At 44.7% G+C, this 22,920-nt stretch overlaps 1 protein-coding gene across 2 annotated transcripts in view; it reads right to left on the bottom strand.

Annotated features, from left to right (window-relative positions):
* Positions 1-6,815: 6,815 nt before the first annotated feature.
* ASB7 (ankyrin repeat and SOCS box containing 7) overlaps positions 6,816-22,920 on the bottom strand; it is a 54,022-nt gene continuing 37,917 nt past the window's right edge. The window contains exon 6 of one of the 2 annotated variants that reach the window (XM_032342211.1): positions 6,816-8,217. In XM_032342211.1, coding sequence (XP_032198102.1) covers positions 8,174-8,217 — 44 coding nt within the window. In that variant the 3' untranslated portion in view covers positions 6,816-8,173. Of the gene's footprint in view, positions 8,218-12,567; positions 14,584-22,920 lie in introns of those variants that run through there. The other variant, XM_032342210.1, reaches the window with a different exon arrangement.

Below are 22,920 nucleotides of genomic sequence, written 5' to 3'. Positions count from 1 at the left end.
GGCATTTAAGCGATCCAGACCTTCACCTCGGAGGAAGTTCAGCAATGCTGACCCCACGATTGCTCTCACTCCAGGTGGATTCTGTCGCTGGTTTACAATGAAAAGAAGAAGAGCGAAGTGGAGGCTGTCCTTGCTGCTCAGCCTGGAGATAACCTGCTGCGTGTTGGGGATATCAAAACCTTAGAAATGGAGGCACCTCGTGCAGATTTTTGTGGAAGGATTAGAGGACAAACAAGCATGCCCTCCCTCAATTCTCCTGAGCAGCGCCAGCCAGAGAGCCCCACCGCGGACAGCTGCACACAAAACGTGGGGGGGCGGGATGCCGGCAGGAGAGCATCCAGGGGTGAGGGCTCCCTGACCCTAGAGGCTGAGCGGGCAATTCACGTGGCTCCTAAAAGACCCTGTAATTTTCAGTTGACTAATGGGGGGGAGGGGGAGAATCAACATGTGAATCACCTTTCAAGTACTTAATTTAATTAGACAAGGAAAATGAGGCTTCTTTAAAATTCTTACTTGGCATTAACTTCTGTCACAAAGCAGCCTAGCATAATTGGTAAAAGTGAAAAAGTGATTACTGAGGCTTAAGCTTATTTATCACAGCTGCTGCACTTTCACAAAGTGAGTTTTATGGTGCTAAACCCCTCGGTCAGAGCGGTACAGACCCCGGAGCATGGATTCCAGTCTCTTTATAAAGCACCTCTAATAAGCCGCGGTAATAGGATGGGAGGGTGGGGAGGGGAGAATATTAAACAAACAACCCGGCTGGGGCTCACAGCTTGGTCTGCTGCCCTAGGTGCCCACTCTTTCCCCTCCTGTCTTCTCCGTCGCTTTAGAATCGTACACAATGGCAGGTGAGGGAGACCTTAGCTCATCTCCTCTCTTCCTGGGCAAATGACTTGCCCCGAGTCACACTGCCTGTTACCAGCAAAGCCAGATCCACCCAGGCCATGTGAGTCCCAAGGGATCTTTCTGCCTTTAGGAAGCTAATCAGAAAGAAGGGGGAGCTGGATCTCAGGAGAGCTCAAGTTAAGGGTGTTCTGCAGCAGCGGCATATCCGTTGTTCTTCTGGGTCCTTCCGATTTTCCATCGTGTTAGTAATTTCCGTGCACCATTTCTTCTCTCCAGGGAGCTAGACATTCTAGAAGGCAGGCTCCTGAGCCCATTCCTCTTGGGTTTACTTATTGGAGGGCTGACTCAGGGCACCGTGTTTAGGAGGTGCTGGATGGAACTATGGCAAAGAAAGAAACCTCTCCCTGTCTCTAACCACGCTAATGGATGGAGTACAGGAGTGTTTCCTCAACTCCATGCACTAAATCACGAGTGGATGTTTGCCATGTGTCAAGGTCTTATGTCGGAATCCAAGATCTGAGGAAAAAATGGAGCCAGCCCACAAAGAACTGGCAAGCTGGCAAGATGACAATTTTCTTTCTGTTTTTTCGGGGGAAATATTAACGTGAAGACTCAGAGAAAAATAGCATAAACACCCATACACCTGCGACTCTAAATTTTGTGCTTCTAAATCTTGTTATATTCCCTTGGTCTTTCACCCAAACCAGACAAATAAAACTGCTAGAACAGCAGGCCAGGATTGTCTGTGTTCCTGGACCATAGGCTAGGGATTCAGCTGTACGTTCCTTTAGAAAAATAGTTAGGCAAGCAGGAGATACAGGGGTTGGAGAATAGATTGCTGTAATCATTCGAAGACCCTGAATGTTTTATTAAGTATCTCCGGGGGCTTCCAGCCCCCACCCGTCTTACATTTACATGGGCTGCACCATTGGCAGGAGGAGAATACGTAGCTGATGGATGAGTCAGGTCACCTGCAGCCACTGTCCCAAGACCCACTGCGGCCAGGCTTTGGGGCAAGGGGTGGGCTGAGGCTCCCTCAGGGAGCTCCCTCAGAACACCACTGTTGTCCTTGCTACCTCCCAGCCTAATCCCCCACCCCCAAGAACATCTGCCCCTCGAGACTGGTCCCTTGAGAGAGACATCCATTACTTGTCCCAAGTCCTGGGTTGTGGGTAGCAGCCTAATGTACTGTGAGGACCAACTGTAGACACTGCTTTTCCTTCAAGCTGTTTTTCCACTTTCCAATGGGAATCATCAAACATTACCTATGTGCAGCTTTTTGTATAACAATTACAAATTCAACTGAACTGTTCCAAAAACACGGTGGGAAGGGGTAAGGAACAGCACAGATTCTTCATGTTAGCGGGTAGATGCCATACAAAGAGAACTATTTTCGTGGCCCTCAGAATGGCTCCTGGGCCAGTAGCATCCTACACAAACCTACACTCATCTGAAGATTTTTTTTTTTTTTTGTCTTAAAGCAGGTACCACCATTTTAGTCCCCAAGAAACCCACATTGCCTCCCAGGGCTAAGAAAGGATTTGCGGCTGTGGTTTCCTTGGGCTACCCCAGGGAGTGCAGTCAACACTGAGCCTTGATGTGGTGTCTGCCATCAGCTCTTAGGGCCACCCTGCCCATGCTTCTTTCTATCTTCAGGACATGACACTGGCCGGCCCCTTGTGGGTAGACATACCCCATGTGGGTAGTGCATGGTGGGTAGTGCCAAGGTGCATGGTGGGTAGTGCCAAGGGGCATGCTGGCAGAAGCAGCGAGAATCACTGTCTCCCCCACCCCGGAGCAGGCTAGGACTGCCATTATCAGTGTTTGGCAGACATATTATTCACGGGCTGCTGAACTAAGTTGAATAGCAATAAAAGCAGGACCCCAGGAACTCCCGGCTACTGGTTTTGTCTGCACCCAACTTAAATTAAGTAGTTGCAAAAGATCATTGGAGACATAAAGGCCCAGACGCGGAGTCAGCTTGTAATGCCGTGGGGGTGGGGCGGGGTGGGGTGGAGGTGGGATTTGTATTCTTTGTTAGCACAACACCCAGAGAACTATTCAGGCTGGCCCATAAAATAAGGTGATTTGGTGTACACGTGGTTTCTGAGAATCGCTACAAGTACATCATTCACAACTCATGGACAAATAGGTAGGTGGTTTCTGCAGCAGCTCATGGCTACTGTTGGAGTTTTCTCTCGTCTCTCTCTTGCCATGCAGAAAGCCTGAGTAGCCATCTGCAGGGGATCTCAGTGAGGTCTCTCGACCAGCAGCATCGGCATCTCTTGGGCTCTTGCTGGAAATGGAGATTCTGGGGCAGAAACTCTGGTACTGGGGCTTAGCGGTCTCTTTGTGAGCCCTCCAAGGGATTCTGAGTCTCACTCAAGTCTGAGACCCACTTGGACGAAGGTATACAGTGGAGTTCCATAATTCCTTACTCTGGGAATGGTGTACCAAGCTTGAATATAAAATATGAAAGTGTTTGGCCTGGCAGAACCCTACCTGATTTCCACACAGTGTGTCCTCCCCACGCCAGCCCTGCTTCTTCCTCCCCGCATCTCTGTACCCTGTTATCTCTCATCTGTCACCTGGGCTCCAACACGGCTGGGTCCTGAACGCTTTGCACAAGGCTGGCCCCCCTAGCCCAGGCCCTCCAAAAAATATGTACTGGATGAGCAAGTGGTTCTCAGTTGGATCATTTCGAAACTTTCCCAGGACTTTGTGAACAGGATCAGTAAAGACCACGAGGGCGGAGTCTGAACGCTGCAGAAGGGATCTCCCATGCAGAACTCGACTGGGTTCCACTCTTAGAAACACCAAGGAAGTGCTCCTTCCTTTTCAAGGAGGAGCTTTTTTGTATGGTTTCCAGGGGTACGATCAGGCTACAGGAATATCTCAACTTAGGTATCGTGAGAAGATGAGCTTCTACTAAGCAGACATTTTATTATTATCCACTAAAACGCAAGGTGATTAAAGCACTTTTTAATCTTAAAAATTGTTAAATGGGGAAGGAAGTAAGAGTATCAGTTAATCTCAGGTCAGTTTCTTTCTTTCCTTTTTTTTTTTTTTTTTTTAAACCCTCTAATAAGTTCCTAAACATCAAGCATTTCCATGAAGCTAGCCGGTTACTTAATTACAGACTTGGTGAGTAAGTGCTTCTCCAGAATTCTCAAAGGGATTGCCAGGATCCTTGTATAATATAGGGTTTAGATGTTCCACACCAGAGCCTATATACTAGCCCTTTTATCTTAAGGCACAAAGGTGCCCAGGAGAGGCTGCAACTCGGGGTTACACACCTTGGGGAGTCAGCCTGGCTTAAGGGCAAGGCAAGCCATTGAAGGCTGTAAACCGAGGTACCAGCAGGCCCACCCTGCTCGCCACAGGCCACGGCAGGGCCCCTTCTGGCCCCATGGCCCTCCCGGGGCCTCGAAGGGCAGGGGACCCTCTTCAGGGCCATGACCGCATGGCTCATTCAGGACAGTTAGCGGTGCTATTGTTTCCCTCCCAGCTCTGAGTTTCTCTCCGGGGTAACAGGAGCCTGCAGATGTCTGGTAGAGGAGGGAAGAACAGTGGGCGGCTGGCGTGAAGGGCCCGGCACCTGGCTGGCAGCATCACCGACTGGGAGGCCATGGGCAAGCCCTCCAGGCTCTTCTAGTGGGGGCGTCCTCTCCTCTCCCCAAATTGCAGTGCGGGGATCCCCCAGGTCCCTTCTCCCTCCAAAACTCCCTGCTCCCTAAGACCTTCTCGTTGAAGACAGAGGTTCAGGACCTCTGTGGCAACAGTTACGTGAGGAAATGAGAAGAAAGGTGGGGGAGGAAGGGGGATTGAGGCAGCTGACTCAGACCCCAGCCCGGTAGGGGCCCAGGTGGCTCATCTGGCTCAGTGGGGGGGGGGCACTCAGGACTCAGGAGGCCTGTACGTGGGTGCGGCCCTGGAGGGCGTCCAGGAGCTGCCCTTGGTACTGGGCTGGCAGCGAGACACATTGTTAGTGACCACAGACTCTGTCAGTGTGCTGCTTCTTGACACAAGGGGATGACAGAGCCCTTGGATGATCTGACAGCACTCCAGACCTCTTCCCTGGCAAAGTCACATGTGCACCCATACGATATTTTGCACACCTAGAGGGATTTCATAGGTTCTGCGTGAAGAACCTTCAGAACACACAAAGAACAAGATAGTGGGTGATACGTGTGATATGGAGGCATAAAGATGTCTGCGGGAGCCCAGGGAAGGGTAGGGAAGGCTCGTGCAGGGCTTGGTTAGCATCCCTGGTGAGGAGGCACTGAAAGGAAGCGTGGGCAGGTGGGCCAGGGCCAGGCAGAGCCTGACCGGCAAACTGGAAGATAGGGGAAAGACCCAACCTCAGCTTCGTTATCTGAAAATAATCAGAGTACTACCTTGCAGGCCACTGGTGAGAAGTGAATGACCATCAGTGGCAGCTTAGAACGGAGACATGCAACCCAATGGAACGTATTGGTTGCGTTCCCTTCCGGTTTTCTTACCTGCTACCAGAGCTTTTAAGAGGCTGTTATACCCATCCCCTCACTCACCAAACATCTACAAGGCCGGTACCTACAGGCAGGTACTGTTGCAGCTGTCAGGCCACAAAGCCTGAGGCCAGATCCCTGCCTTCCAATGGCTTCCAACATGGTGGGTGGAGACAAAGCGACTGACCAGTTTCCCCCTCAAGAAGAGGGACGACAGGACGATCCCTCCAATGAGGCCTTCCCAAAGGACATGGACACAGCTGAGGCTTGGGAGTGGAGGGCAAGGGCAGCCTCATTCCTGGAACAGGAATGCCTTGGAGAAGCCATCCCAAGAGGCGGCCCCAACTACTGCCCCGGGTTTGGGCCTTGCGCCCAGCAGGTCACCTGTGCCCTGCTCCCTCCACCACCGGACTCCCAGCTACACTCACGCCTGAGCGCCAGCCCCTCCGCCACCTCCTTGCCTCAGTTTCTCATCCCCTTTCAGACCCGGGGAACCTGTTCCTCTAAGTCCTCGAACCCCTTACACAAAAGCCCTGTTCACGACTCCCAATCACAGCTGATCTCCCCAAGGCCGCACAGGCCCGCCCTTCTGCCCAGGAGAGTTCAGCGTTTCCTGTCCAACCCAGTCCTAAGAGCAAAACCTCGTCCCTGTTCATCTAAGGTTTTAATACTAACACACACACAGGCATGCCTCACTTACATGTCACAGGACAGACACACCTGAGGGCAGACTGAATACGAATCAGGAGTACGGTCAAGCGTGAGCGGGTGCGGCCAAGTTGCTGCCTCCCAGAGGCAGAGCCCTTGGCCCATGGCTTCTGCGGCCCTCGTGAGGCCCTCTTTCACTCTTTAAGGGGCTCCAAGGTAAGGGAGCTTCTGCTACAGGCTCTGCCTCAGTTCGGGGCTCCCGATGCACCTTGAAAGCTTGTCATCAGACTGTGGCCGTATAGCCAGGCCCATCCCTCCCAGGGCCCGCTCTCCCCTTGAGGAGAGTCGTAAGGGGAGGGAGGACGCGCCTCTCTCCACCATCCGTGTTATCCCAGCGCGCGGAGGCCTTAATGGCCCAGCACCTGAGGCCTTAGAAACATCTGCCAGCGGGTGGGGAGGTCGTGGGCGTGACTTTCAAATCTACCCTAAACTGGGATTGACAGGAAGCTGGAAGACAATGACCGCCTTATCGACATGCCCACTGTGGTTTTAACCGCGGGATCTCCAGATGGTCTATGGATAGTACCGGAGTCATCAGTACTTTCTGGAACGAAGCATCAGTCTCAAGGGTATGAATCTGGGTAAACTAACATGACACATTCCAAGTCAGCAGCGACGCCTGGCCCACCCCATCGAAATCTGCAAGCTTTATTTTTTAATTGCTAGAGGTGATGACCCAAAGCTCGAAAAAAAATTTATCAGCATCTTACATAAAAACATTTTTTATTATTTTATTATATTTTTTATTTAAAAAAAATTTAAAGTGTACACAATGAGTTGCTATCTGATGCAAGGACATTTATTTCAATTCAACCTCGATTCTAAGACAAAATATCCACCTTCCTCCCTCCGCTCCTCGGCAGGGCTCCTTAACTCTCAGTGGAAACGTAGAGGATGAACGTAAGGGATCATACCATGTGATGGAAGAATGGTGGCACAGCGTTCTCTGAACTGCCTGTATGAAAGTTCAAAGTGGGAGAAAGACCAGAGTGTGAAGGCCACGGGCATCTCCGTGCAGAGTCACATACCCAGTTATGGAGCCCGTCTTGTCAACCCGCAGTGCTAAACAAACAGGGTGGGCTCAGAATTCCCATTTGCCACCCCTACAAGGCTGGCGATGTACCTCTTCAGGATGTCCCCAGAACCTTCGCTGTTTCTCTTCGATTCAGAGCATCCAAAAGTCGTGGTGGAGGCCAAGACGGAGGTCTCAGAGAGAGCTCTCAGCTTTCAATCTAGGAAGTAGTTGTAGAAGAGCCCCGCCAACTTCTGCCAAAATGTCTCTCACCCCGTTACTGCTCTGGGTCAGTTTCTGTTCATGAGAAAGAGCTGGAGCCAGCGAGAGCAGGGCCGGCTGGGCCGGGGAGAGGCAGGGAATGTCGGGGCTGAACAGAGAAGCCGGGCTTCCGTGCCCTGCCCACCAGCCACTCCATGCGGGGCCGCAGCCACCGAATTGCTTCCATTCTCACTGCCCAGCTTTCCACCTGCAAAAGGGTCTGAACAAGATTAAGTCCTTGGAAAAATACTGGTGGTGTTGGACAAGGTGAGGCCTTATGCCAGGGAGGCGCTCAGAAGGGGTTAAAGAACGGGATGGGCCAACTATGCCGGTGCTTTCCCGCTACAGAGAAAGTGATTTGATTTGTGCTGTACGAGGAAAAGTGGAGAAGAGCATGTGGGTGGGTGGGGGGGGTGATGGGCCAGGGGCTCTGCCTTGGTCCCCATCTAGCTGCCCTGAGAACGGAGAAGAACTCTGTCCAAGAAGAGCTCTAGCCCACGGAGACACACAGACAGTCAGGGCTCCCTGTCCGCAGGCGTGCTCTGAACTGGACATGCATGGAGGGTCTGCTGCCCCAACAGGGACTGCAATCCTTTTGTTCCACGCCAGATCACAGGTAGGCAGTCTCCCGATAGGCAGAATTCCCTACAGAGTCTGGTGGTCTCTCTTTGGAAGCTTGCCATCATAAGGCCACGTATGGTGGATCGTGTGGGTCCACTGCCCAGTGCTCATGGTGGAGGGGAGGGCCGGAGGGAGGAGGAGGAGAGGGTTAAGAGGAAGGAGCAGCAAAAGGCAATGGTCGCAGGAATCAAGACTGCACTTACCTGAGATTTGGTGCTGAGAAATGCTGATGCTCTCACCCACTTGGCCCTGGTTTCCTTAGAGGCCTCCGGGAACTATCTGAGATTCAGGTAAGTTAAGACCTAAGGTTTGTCCTCCAGGATTTCACTGTACAGTGGACTTACAGCAAATGATTTTTTTTAAAGATTTTATTTATTTATTTGACAGATAGAGATCACAAGTAGGCAGAGAGAGAGGAGGAAGCAGGCTCCCCGCTGAGCAGAGAGCCTGATGCGGGGCTCGATCCCAGAACCCTGAGATCATGACCTGAGCCGAAGGCAGAGGCTTAACCCACTGAGCCACCCAGGTGCCCCAGCAAATGATTTTTTAAAAAGATATTACTTATTTGTCAGAGAGAGAGAGAGAGATAACAAGTGGGAGAGCAGCAGGCACAGGGAGAAGCAGGCTCCCCGCTGAGCAAGAAGCCTGACTCGGGACTTGATCCCAGATTGTGATCTGAGCCAAAGGCAGATGCTTGACTAACTGAACCACCCAGGCGCCCCACAGCAAATGATTTCTTAAGAGCATCGGTAATAAACCAGGAGGAAATGCAACCTATTCCTTTCTGGTACTACCAAGATGGCAGATGGATGTAGCTCTGACTAGTTTGCTAGAACATTCTTCCTAAATGATATTCGGCTATCATTCTGCCCAGGTAAGGCAGGAAAAAACCAGTGCTCTGGGAGCTCTAAAAATCAGCACACAAAAGCAACTCAGTGAGGCCAAGGCCATACCCCGTGCACACGTATGTACCTCACTAAAGGGTTAAGTGGCCAGAACTAGGAGAGAAAACCCGGAAGGCCTCTAGAGGAATACAAAGCGGTCATGTACAGTAAGCCTGTGCCCTGCAAATGTTCTTCTTCTTTTTCTTTTTGTTGTTAAGAAAAAGAAAACTGAGCAATGACCTGACCCAAAACTATCAGAGGAAGAAAAGCAACATTAGCTCAAGCCTGAGCAGCAAGAAAAATATGACTCCGTTTGCCAGATAAAATAGGAACTATCTGCAGCTGGATTACCTCCGCGTCGGTCACAAAGGGTCAGTCTACTCACCACGTGACCGAGTCTCTCCACTTCAACTAAGTCCCATTGTCCAAACGAAGCCAGCTCTTTTCTGATTCATAAAATGCCACTTCACAGAAAAGTGAATCACTTCATTACTACTTGGTGTAACGTACAAGAAGTTCCACTTAACTAACCTAAGAGCAATTTCCTCATTAAAAGGAAACATAAAACAATGTACTAAGTGTGATTTTTAAAATGCTGGAACAACCCAAGATTCAGAATGTATTTATAATAACCACAAGCATGATGATACGAACTTTTCTTAAGGTCCTATCCGCAACTGAAGAGAATCACCCCCTTGGATCCGATCCTTTGCCCCTAATGGGTCTTCAGAATTGCTAAATCACTTCTTGTGGATACAAAACAGTAACTCAGCACAAGGCACCATGGGGATCAAGGAATCAATGAAACGAAAAGGGCACATCTCACTACTGAGTGTGGCATTCCTTCGGAAAACAGGACAACACTGCAGCCAACAGCACTAAGGGTTCCAGGCCCACATCGATGAGCTCTCATGGGGCCTTCTGCAAATCACCTCAGTCTTTTTCAATGGGATTCAGAACTTTAACTGTCACTCGGGCATCACGGCGTTCTTCTGGAACATAAAGAGGTAACTATAAAACGCATCATGATCTTCGAGAAATAGAGCACAGGAGTTTGACCCCTGCTCACCGGCAGCATACAAGAATAGTCATGAGATCCTGCCTGATGCTCCCTTTGGGTTCTCAAAGACTCGGGACACCTCACCGGTAATGACAATTCATGACAGCATAAAGACAAAAATGACTTCTCTAGCTTAGGAGTCTGCAGCAGCTCGGGCCTGCAGGCCAGTGTCTGGCAGTGGACAAAAAATCTTTTTATTGGTACTGAAGCTCATATAAATTCTAACATCAAAATCTGTAAGACGTTAAGAGAACACAGTTGCATGATGTGACATAAATCCAGGCAGATGATATAAATCCATTTTTTTTCTTCCCTGAAACCCAGCTACAGAGGATGTGGAAATATATTTATATATATATGTGTGTGTGTGTGTGTACGTATATGTATATATATTATATATATGTATTTTATATATATTATATATGTATTTATATATGTATATGTACATATATATACACATATGTGTGTATATATTATATAATTTTTTTATCAAGGAGATAATCTGTTTTATCTATAGCTAGAAAGCCATTTTTGTAAACTGTCAGCTGAAAAAACAATACACTACTTACATCATATTGGAAAAGGAATGACCTCAAGATTTCCAAGCAACACAGCTATTTTTCACATCTGAACTCCCCTGCTGATCGTTAAGAATCGTTTCAAATGTCCCATTCCTGGCCTTCAATTGTGCCAAACCCTGGACGAGTCCGCAACAAAGCTGAACTGCAAAATACTGACTTTTCTGCCTGAGGTGCTCCACCTCTGTCATCTGGCCTCCCTTTTCCTCAGAATACCGTCACTCGCCATCGCCTGAAGTCTCTCCTGAACCAAGCTGTGTTGAGACTACATAAAGGGAAGGTGGAATCCGAGTTGTCTTGCTTCTATCTCCTGCAGGCTAATAAACCACCTCGGATTCGTTGTTCTCCTGTTCTGTGCTTAGGAATGCTGTGATCCTAACTGTGCTCAGTCGAGGTGTGGCAGGCATGAGGCAGAGTGGCCATCGGCCCCAAAAGGCTCAGGGCTCACTCAGCCCCACTGGAGGATGCCACGGGCTTCTGTTGTGGGTCCATGCGGAACGCAGCGGAAACTGCGATCTGGGCAGGGGGCACGAACTGTCTTCTTTGATCTACGGCGGTGCTGTTTTCTCTCTCCTGCTCTCAACAATATTCCCGAGGATCTAAAACACTGATGAAGGAAAAGAGCTCTCCGCTTCTTTTCACCGAACAGCCTGAAGTATTAAAGAGCTAAGGCAGACTAGAAATAAGACACAATTCCGATACCGTTTTTTTTAAACCAGATTTAAGTTTTTTTTTTTTAATTCAAATTGACCCAAAGCAAAACTTACATTACAAAGAAAGAACAAAATACATTATGATATAACACACTAGGAGTTACATGAAAGCTAAATTTGTGGGCAAAGGGCCTCATCCCAATCACATTCTGGGCTAATGAGCAACTCTGCGGGAAAAGTTAGAATCTCCGTTTGCATCTGGTCCACTCTGGTAATGAAACTATACGTTCTTGTCTCTGAGGGTACGCATCTGACAAATCACTCTAGATTCCTCATGCTCCAGATGTGTACTCTTGCTACTGCCAGAACACTGAATTCTCTAGCGGAAATGCTGTTCCAAGCATGACGGATAATGAATTAAAAAAACAAAACAGTCAAGTCCTCCAAACTAACAAGCGTGGATTATTTTGTAGTAAATAGTTTAGAAATATGGGCATTAAATAATCTAAAAAACACTCTTAACTCTGCTGTACATTTATAAACACAAATATTTACACACACGAAAAAAAATCTTCTGTTTTCAAAAGATGAGGTTTGCAGTTCATTAATGATCATAATCGTTTATGAGTTGGTTTCTTTGGTGTACTTGCCAAATATATTTTTATAAAGGTTTAGGAACAGGCTTAAACAATAAATTTCAAAAGGAACATGGAAGGGTCAGCGACAAATCTGATAATATTCGGAACATTTCAGTGAAGATTCTGGAAAAGCCAATCAGTCGGTTTTCTGAAAATAACTTGTTCTCCCTACTCATTACGTGACCACCCGATGCATCTCTGCCAATTAAATTGAAATGCGGACCTGCATGTCCATCCCTACGTTCTGCCGGTTACCACCTTCGAGACTAAAATTTTAGTTATGGTTAAACAGGATATGTGATTGGGATTTTACTAACAAAAATAAAACATTCTTTTTAAGTTTCCAGGTAAATCAAACCTCCGACAATAAATAATGGAATTATACACTTTCTCATTAAATAGAAATTTCAATTCCAAGGAAGAGCTCTCATAATTTTTTTTTTTCTTCCTGAAGTCGCAGCAGCAATGCAGAACAAAGAATTTACCTTTATCTGATCTTTTCTACTTGGAATTCCCTGACTCAAACTCAGTGGCTATCTTAGTATGGAAACCTCTGAATGGCTGGGGGAGAGAAGGTCATTTTCATCTACCTGAATAAATGAATACACACGTTTGAGGAAACAAGCCCCGTGCAAAGGTAGTGCTCCTACCGCTGCCTGGCCTCCCCGCTCCTTGTCTCCCTGGGGTGGGGTCGGAGCAGGGAGAAACACTCAATTCATTTCTGGCCATGCGGTTTCTGACACTGCGAGTATGTCTCAGATCTGACTTGGGCACTGGTGGAAAGGATGAGCTCAGCTGCAGGAGGGACTCTCTCTCAGAAGAGGCCATTCTAGAGACAGGAGACCACCCAATTCTATCTGTCAGGCTCCCGTTAGTTTTGGAATGGTTTACCAAATTGGCTGTACTCTGACTCGCTCCCTGCAAGAGAGTTTATGTACCCCATCAGCGATCCCCCCGAATCCTTCTTTGTCCGAAGCTGCCCGTTCTTTAGGAACCTGTGCTCTCTGCCTAGGCACAAGCAAATCACATACACCAATGTCAAAGCCACTCGGCATCCCAGGGAACAGACTCTGTGCTTGAGAGAGGCTCCCTAAAGAAAGGTGAAGCCTGGGTAGATGCTCCATTCTGCTTGGAGATGCTTTTCCCGGTGAAGTAGTTTTGGACTTTATGGCTCAAAACTAGAAATTCAGACAAGAGAAGCCCTTCATCTTGTAAACGTCTGATAACAAATTTATTACTAGTGTGTAAATATTTTGAAATTGCCCAAAGCACGGAGAACAATACTGAGATATCTGGAATGGTTCTTCTGAAACTGGTATGATGACAGATCAAGCACAGAACACATTTCCCAGGGCATCAGAGTAGATCCCTCACGTCTCTGGAACCTTTCCCACTGTTACTGACACTTTATCATAACCGTGTTTACACGGCAAACATATGCCCAATCAACCCAGAAAAGAAAATAACTGTCCCGAAGAGCTTCACTGTGCATAAACTTAAAAAATAGGAAATGTTGAATTAGCGTATTAGGAATTAACCAGGCTTACAGATGTGCACCCATTAGAAACTGTACCCTTTAGAATTTTTTTTTTTTTTTTAAAACTGGGAAGAATAAAAAAAAGAAAGGAAAAAAAAAAAAAAACCACCATGAAACCACCCCTAAGTTATTTAACTGGTAAAGCCTAATGGCTTAAACAATATTTTGGGCTATTTTTAGGGAAGACTCTATCACCAGGCTAGGAAATTTTCTGCTTAAAGTGAAGTAAAAGACAACGCTTACAATGGAAATGGCAACTGATACCCTATGGTCCTACAATTGAAATTGAAGTGGTGGTTCCTGTTCTCACAGGCCTGTCAAAGCCGGCTGTGGAATGAGAAACAGCGAGTGAAATAATGGATAAAATACACCAGGAAGAGTATTGCACGGGAGGCACTGTTTTAAAAACAGAATACACTGGCTTTATAAAGTTATTTTTGTGCCCATGAATTGTTTTAAAAGCACGATTCGACGAGAGACGGAAGTTGAGATCCAGTGTCTCTGGGCAGGTAGTGTACTACAGTTGTTAAAAAAAATAAGTTAAAAACAAGAGCACACCAACAGGAAAGCAGAGGTACTGGACTGATGTCATCCGAGAGCTACGTTAATTAGGAAAAGGAACAGTTTGAAACGGCCAATTTGTACTCATTAAAAATGAATGAGGTGACGGAGTTACTTTAAAAATTTCTTGAGGCATTTTCCAGTAGGACCCAGGACCCCCCTGGGTGAAACCATGCCTCCAACCGGTTAACAAGCACTCTGCTGGTTGATAACGTCGTGCATGCCCAAGAAACCATACGTTTGAAAAGGGGAAAATTCTCCACTCCAATGCTACGTGTGTCATTTCGGAAAAACGATTTTCGTAAATGCAGTATCGTATAGAAAGCTTGGACCTCTTAAACTTGGACCAAGAAACCAAATTAAGACCTTCAAGCATGTGCTGTGTGTGTGTGTGTGTGTGTTCATATATATAAAAAAATCCCTCCCCTGACCATGAAAACCAAACAAACGAACAAACAAAATACCTAAAAGTGTATACCTGCTTTCTGACTTCACATCAAATCAGAAATTGCATAGGATATACTTTGTGCAAGGCAAAAAGCCTTTTAAGTATCTGGAATATAACTCCTAATCTTGCTCACAGTTCTGTGTACATCAGATATCATCAAATTTGTGTTTTAAGTAGTCTTTCATGACCTTGGCAATTGGTAGTTCATCAAGTAGCTTTAGGTTTTGAAGGCCTATACACTGTCGAATTTTAATTCGGCACAGGTCCTGCAAGTTTCTGGGCTGTCCTAAAAAGACAGAAAAAAGAAACTGTTACAAAGCTACACAGTACAATATGTAAGGTTTTTTCAGTTCTGAAAAGAACTGTTTGTTTCACCCGGACATGTCTCTCTACGGACTTCACCAAGACCAGTGCAAAGGACCAGATGGGTTCTTAGAGGATGTGCCCTGGGGGCCTTCCTGTGAGGTCTCATCTGATGCTTTTCACAACCCTGGGAGGATGGATATTTCCACCTCCGTGAAATTATCCTTACAATTAAGGACTCAAGGGATTTGAGCAACTGCTCAATGTCAGATGACCAATTACAGCTTTTTGGACAGAGACTAAAACCAGTTTTTCTGCATCTAAGGCTGGTATTCTTTTCATTACAAATGAGATTGCCGGTTTTCATCCTGGAATGCCTCTAATAGGCTCAGTGAACCCAGGGGGAGCAAATCATCCCCTCTGGGCTAAAGTTTCTCCATCTAAAGAGGTGGGGAAACCGAATGAGATGATGTCTAATGTGGCCCCTCCTTTCAGCTCCCCATCAAGGACACTGGAGCCTAGACACGAGCATGATCTCCAGGGAGCTTTCCCAAGCAACATTCGCCCACCTGTTCACCATAAATCTAGACATAGCAGACCCCTGGCTGTGGGCACGAGGGCATAGACGGGGGCAGGTAAGAGGGCAGAGGGGGCAGGGAGGCCAGGTGGAAAAGACACCCCCAGCTATTCTGAATCCACGTGTCTTCAAACCTCACACCCTCACCATGTGCCGATAAAAACCACTGCTATAGCTCAACTCAAAAGTTACAAAATTCAATTCCGTTCACTTCTGAATATTGTATTTTACCAAAATGACCAGAAACCCAAGCAAGAATTCTAAGCAACCGTGCCTCAGTTGTATGTGGGGTCAAATAAATTTTGCCTTCATGTAAATGGTAACAAATAGCAAAAGCTAACATGTTGGAGGCTTATTCTGTGCCATGTATCCTTATAAGCTCTCAACATACACTAACTCGTTTCATCCTTTTATGAGGGAAGCACTTTGATCATCATCCCCATCTTACAGACTCCTTATGTCTCAGAGAGATTAAAAGTCAAGTAGAAAGCCATACCTCAGCAAATCTCAAACTTCTTGGTCTCAAAACCTCTTTGCATTTTTTAAATATATCAAAGACCTGAAAGAACTCCCATTTATGTGGGTTTCTATCTATCAGTAATGACCATATTAGAAGTTAAAGCAAATTTTAGAAATATTCAATTTTTTTAATTTAATTTTTTAAAAAAGAATAAACCCATTACATTTGGCCATAGACAACACTGGTACAAAAACAACCTTTTGAAAAAGAGTAAGAAGAATGACATTCTTTCACATTTTTACAAAGTTCTTAAAGGGCTGGCTTAAGAGAGGACAGCTGAGTTCTCATACATGTTTCTACATTCAATCTGCTGTGATAAAATCATCTCGTCTCTAGACAAGTCCACTTATGCTCATGAAAGAAGGCACGTGAAAAGGGCAGATCATGTCTCAGTTATTATGAAAATCGTTTTGACCTCAGGTAGGGGAAAGGGTCTTGTGGAGCTCCAGGAATCCCCAAGTCATTCATGGAGAACCACTGCTATAATTAGTACTTTACCCCTTACTTACACCATCCTTGTTTATAGTGACCGCCATTATTCAAAATTAAGTAATTCTTCACAAATTAAAAAAAGGCTCCTGAGACATCTCTGTCAGGGCCTGTGTGAACATGTGCTTTCCACGAGTTACTTAACTCAAGGTCTTCTCTGAAGAGAACTGCAGAAACTATTGCTTTCCTAGAAACGCCTGTAAACCTAGGGCACGTGTACCTACAGATACCTGCACGTGGGTCGGTCTGAGGCTCGTGTCTCTGGCCAAGCTATGCCTTCTCCATTTTCCAGATCTCTGTTCAAAAGCACTCCTTTAGGGTGACAAATCAGGTTCCCCATCAGATACTCTAGAGCTCCCTTCTGCTACAGCTCTTAATAAGGTTGTGATTTTACATTTATTTGGTGATTCTCTACTAATGCCCACCTTCTTCACCATCTGACATGTTCCGTGACAGCAAGACCACTTCTGGCTGCCAATGGAGCCCAATGCCTGATATCATACTGTAGTAAAAATTAGTTGAATGAATGAATCCTTAACAGGCTCGTCCATAAGGGACAAACCAGTCAACTCATTGCAAAATCCGCCCATGTCAACAGCAAATCATTTTCTAACCTGCATTGAATTATTTTTCACCACCCTTCATGGGCTACCATTAGGAAGGGAATAAATTTATCATTTTGTTATTTTTCGCTAAGTGCTTACCGCATTTGATCTGCAAATGCAAACTACAATATGAATTTGATATGAACCTTCTTTTTTTTTTTCGGAAGAAAGAATCTGATTTTCCTGATAGATGGCAGGTTCTTTTCAAATGTAATATTAATGAAAAGAACAAGCACAATGTATTCAGGCTACAAACAGGTGAGGATAAAGTTGACATGTAGAAGAATATAAGCACACTTAAATGGGAACATATCATCCAACAGAGTAGAAAACCTGTATGATTGGAATTTGCTTAGCTAAGGGGAAAAAAAAAAGGACTGAGGCAAAGGGTTACATAAGGGGGATCTTCTGATAATCCTATTTCACGCCAGGCTGTGCTCTCCAAAAAGAACCACAACATCACCTATGCCTCATGCTATGTGACTGTGACAACTAAGTCATAGAGGGGGACATGCTTTCGCCTGGCTCTTGGGACATTAACTCTGCGAACACAGCCACCAGCACGCCATGAAGTCTGAGCAGTCTAGAAGAAGGAAGCGAGGTCCCTGCCCAGCAGTCCTGGCTGACCTCCCAATGCCAGCACCCCACTACCAGCCATCGGAGTGCGCCATCTTGAATGTGGAGAGACCCCAGTTGAGAAAGTCCAGATGACACCACGTGGAGCAGAGAAGCAAAATAATCCACTATTACTGTGTTAAGCCACTAAAAATTTCCAGCATTAGATAACTGAGATTCTGTGACCCTGAAGTAGGGTGTTACCATTAAAATGAAGAAAAAAAAAATCTAAAATATGTGGCTTTATCACTAGGACCAGCTGGTGGGGAAGGGCTCTAAGGAGTCTGTTAGGGCTTAAAAGAGAGTTCTGAAATGTTACTAGAAGCTGAAAAAAAAGTTACTAGAAGCTGCAGGAGTGGGGGGAGGGGTTTATTAGTGGCAGAAAGTTTGGCAACACCGTCCCCTGCTGTAATACAGAAAAGTAGTAAAAATACCCTAATGGTCTAGTTAAGAAGATTCTGTAGGCCAACTCTTACAGGGACCACTGGCTCTCCTCACTGTCTGTGATAAAATACAAGAAGGCAAAGACAAGCTAGCACCTGGAATCCAAGGGACGTAGCTACAGAAATCCTATTGTCCTCAGAAGGTACTTCCACAGGGGCCTTTCCCAGGGAGAGATGAACTTTCTGTCTAAACATCAGAGTTTTACTCAATTTGCTATTGATTTTTCTCCTCAAGCGGTATGTTGTGGCAATCTTTTACCATTTGGGGAGAATCTGAGCTTTCAAAGAGTTCTTGACCATGTATAATCCCGGTCTGCAAAATGACCTTTAATGGGATCTTAGTGGTTAGAAGCATCAAGTCTGGAGCAAGACGGGCCGGGTTGGATTCCTCACCACACCATTTACAATCCGTGTGGTCCTGGGCAAGCCCCTTGGCCTCCTGCCTCAGATTCCTCACGTATGAACCAAGGACACCACCACCTCCATCACAGGCTTTACAAGCATCAAAAAAGTTAATTTTGCTCAAGGGTTTATGGTATCGTCCCAGACACGTAGGACTATATGTAAGTATTTGGGGAATGAATGTTAAAATAGTGGTTTTTCAATACTTATAAGGGTAATATTTGCTTCTCATTCCCAGAAAAGTAGAGGGTGCTTCTTGGAAGTTGGGGTCTCCATCTTCCTGGTGTTAAGAGAGGAAGAAAACCAGGTGGCAGCTTAACAGTAAAGGATCTACTGGTAATCTTACGGGGCAACGGTCCAGGGCAAACCGCTGGGAATGACACTGTGGAAATCACTGCATGATTTGGGGCAAGCAGAGATGTAAGAACCTTCACTCTACAAAAACCTGTGCGGTGATGAAGTGAGGGATGTCTTTAGGCTACAGTGCCACGCACAGAGATGTGGACTTATCTTGCCATGTAGGAATGAGGGCCATACAGCAGGCTTAAACAGGAAGGAGTGATAAGGACTACTCATTGCCATCACTGCTATTTCTATGACTGACTGAGGAGTTATTTTTATTTTCAGGAATGTCACTTTGGGAACAGAAAATTATGACTGAAAAAGATGTACTTACTTTCTAGTCAACGCATCACTCAAAAAGATTTACCGTGCGCCTCCTAGGTACCCCCAAAATAAACTATGCTGTGGATTGAAGGGGTGAGGGGAGAAGGGGTGGCAGAAGAAAAAAAGGCAGAGAAAGAGAATAAAGAGAATGAAACCAAAAGCACTCAACACACACGTGCACTAGGTTTACTAGGTGTCGCAGAAAATTACTCCTACCCTGTTAAATAACAACCAGCTTGTCCAAGGGATTGTAACAGGAGAGACCGGGGGGGGATATCTCACACAAGAGTATAATTTCAGGAATCATAAACACTTTGGGGGATGCAGGAACACTACAAGGTGTTCACACTAACAAACTACAATGGGATTGCATAACAGTTCAAAGGCCTATTAGCCTCTCCATTTGGTAAAGCAGCCCATCATTAGTAATAATTGGGCTGGTATAAAATAGGAAATCAGCTTTTGAAGGGTCTGGTCTAGGATAAATTACAAAACCAGGGCAGTGGCATAATTTAGAAAATTAAATATCCTAAACCACCTCCTTTGGATACCACCATCACCACATTTATGATAGGCTAAACCTATTTATTTGGGTAAAATGTTTGTAAAGGCAGAGAGAGAGGCAAAACATTTTTGTAGAGCCAGAGGAAAGAAGATGAAAGCAAAACAACGTTCTGGGTCTTCTTTGGGGAAGAGGGGAAAGAGACTGGAAGTAGAGAGGAAGATGTAAAGAAACGCAACAAATGATTTAGCCTCCTTTGCTGTCTACAATCTGAATTGTTCCTTTCAGCCACCTCTCCATCGTAGGTCAGCATCTGGAATCGTCTCCCAATACCTCTTTGTTTCATTTCGGCTTCCCAATTTAAAAATCCTACCATAAACACGTTTTATTCCTTTGCTCTTGTCCCTGACCGACACTTAGGATGAAATGTGTTCAACAAATCTTTATAGGACAATGGCAGTTTGTAGCTCACCTTAAAGTAAAAATAGTCATATTGTAAAATACCTTATCTCTTAGCTAGAATCCAAATATATGCAGTATCAACCTTGATGACATCTGTCCATTGCTTCCATTTGTTTCCACAAGCTAATAAGCTTTGACCTATATCCTTCATTTGCACTAAAACTAAACAAAACCATATACTGCTTCCTAACAAATAACAAATCTCTAGAAGCCTATATTGAAAACAGAAAGCAATATAAATATGAAAAAAGTACACAATAAGGCAATGCTTTCTAGATCAAAGGACCTTAAAGTGTAGTTTAATGTGACTTAGAACTATGTACTATTTATTTGTTTCTAAAAGTGATTTTAGTATTTGGGACCCAAAGGCCTAACAAGACCATAATGCAAATGCCTGGCAAATCCCTAATTTATTAGAAAAAAAAAATCAATCAAAAAATCACCACAGGTAAAACATATTACACAAATTACTTCTCCAAAGAGTTACACTTGGTAACACTGTTTTGATATATAATTCTACCAAACAACAACAACAACAACAAATCAAAAAAGTGATTAAAGAGCATTTGAAAGAAATACAGAAATAAGGGCATCTAGGTAGAGGCGTTGTTTTATGTGATCATCTGCTCACATGCTTGTCATTGTACTAGATTTAACTGAGAGCCACAAGCTAAATTTTACCTTCTTAAAATTGAAAAAAAAAAACAAAAACAAAAAACAAACAAAAAAAAGAAGTTGTGACTCGTATTCTTACTTTTTAGAGTTTAAAAGGTTTTTTTGAAGTTTAACTCCTGAAACCAAAACAGTGTGTTTGACTATTTTTAAATAAAAACACATTTCAGGTTACTGTGGTGTTTATAAAACAGTATTTTTAAACACCTGCCATGCTGTTCTTGAAAGCAACAAGCTTAAATACTTGACAGATTAAGTCTCCCCAAATAGTTTACCCAATTCAATTCTCATCTACCTAATGTTTTTTCCTTAGAAATAGGGGCCATTTAATTTCTTAGGCTATACAAATCTAAATACAACCCAGTCCGACCTTTTATACACCCCTGACGCAAACTGACTGGTTGATTCAAGTCTGTAAGCAGCATCTACGAGAAACACAGATCACAACCTGGCCTCCTTATGGATAGTAAACACAAACCCAAATTGCATATTCTCTGCCTTAAGAGTAATCTAGACCAGAGCTTGCCACAGGAATAAAAGATGCCTGTGAAAGTCAACTAGTTGTTTACTTAACAAAAATTAATGGTTAACTTACTCAAGGACTTCTTGGTACCTCGTATATACTATTCCCTGAAACTGAGATCTAGAATCCAGGGTAGCAGTCTTCCAAATTAATCTGAATAATGAACCTGTTTACCTTCAGAGCATCTCACAGAACCACAATTTTATAGACACACTTCAGGAATCACTGGTCTCTATAGATCCTAAGTTGTAAATATGTTGGCACAGGAGAGTAGTAATATAAAGCATTTCATTGTATCCAGACTATAGCAACTGCAAATAGAAATATAGCAGAAATTCACCAAATTTGAAAACTCTAGGCTAACAAGATGTCCTAAAAAAAATGTGCATGTAGAAGCTGTACGGACGGTCATTAGGGTCTCCATTTTTTAGTTTTATGACCTCTTTGCACTCTCAAAATTGGAGGACCTCAAAGAATTTTTGTTTATATGGGTTTTCTCTATCTGTATTTGCCATACTTAGAGATTAAGGTTGGGAAATTTAAAACATATTCACTGATTCATTTAAAAATAACAGTAATATGGGGTGTCTGGCTGGCTTAGTCAGTAGAGCATGCGACTCTTAATCTTGGGGTTGTGAGTTCAAGCCCCATGTTGGGTGAAGAGACTACTAAAAAAAATAAAATCTTAAAGAAAAAAAAAGAGGCTGCTTTCTAAAAAAAAATGGTTTCATAAGAAGAGTAGCTCTGTTCTACATGTTTGCAGATTATCTCTTAAGGTCTGGCTTCCTACAAGACAGCTGGATTCACAGATCTGCTCCTGCATTCTGTTAGAATATGCTGTGATTAAAGTACTTCAAGAAAATCCAGCCTCCTTCACATAGTTGGAACGGGAAAGAATATTTTAATAGCCTTGTTAGATGATTATCATCTCCTCTGATACTTCACCAAAACTCAACAAGTGGTATTTTTTTAAAGGTTAGTTGCAATATGAAATCTGAAACCAAATCAATGAACCTCTTGTGCTCTTTCACATGCAAATCCATTGGTCTACTTTGCCCTTTGAATGGATCTTTTGTCCATGCATGTTTTTGTCAAATTATGCATTAGTCCTTTGGAAAATACTGGCTCCTTAGGTTATGGAGATCTTCCAAATGTTGACTGATTTCATTATGATAGTATCAAAAAATCACTTTTGTTAGTATCACTGCTCATCTCAAAAGAATCTGCATATTGGGAACCCATCAATGTCACAGTAGCAAATACAAGCTTTTCAAAATTCTAATTTTCACTTGAAAGCTCAAGGCTTATGACTTGTCATAAACACTGTCAACTGTTTTCCTTAACGTGACAACAAAGTCTGCCAGATATCTAAGACTAAACAGCTATCCTTTGGCTGTCTGTCAATCTTCCAGGTAAAAATGGGTGTTCCACAAAAAAAGCTGCTGGCTCAGCTCAAACAAATCAAAGAAGTGCTTTTTGTCGATTCAGTCCCAGCACTTTGGTATGCAGTAAGAATACCTTCAATTTCCATCCACAGAATATCAAAAAAGCACGTACTCAGGAATGAGATTTAATGGGATTACTTTTGCTGCTCTCTCAAAGATCTCTCTAAATGGAACTGGAATCTTCTTTGGCGGGACTGCCTGGTAGTGAAGGACTCAAGGACGAGGGGCACCCTTTGGGGCCACTGCCTTGATTAACACTGAGGAGCCAGAAGTTTGAGCCACCATTGCTCCTACACCATAAGTCAAATGACAGTGCAGTGAAAAGAGGCGAGTCATACCTCAGCACTGCTACGAAGACCGTTCTGACCTCACGGGCCCCTCAGATGGTCTTGAGGGCCC

Source organism: Mustela erminea, chromosome 5 (assembly GCF_009829155.1).
Source record: "Mustela erminea isolate mMusErm1 chromosome 5, mMusErm1.Pri, whole genome shotgun sequence".
Taxonomy (NCBI): Eukaryota; Metazoa; Chordata; class Mammalia; order Carnivora; family Mustelidae; genus Mustela; species Mustela erminea.
This window is presented reverse-complemented; position numbering and strand designations above follow the sequence as displayed.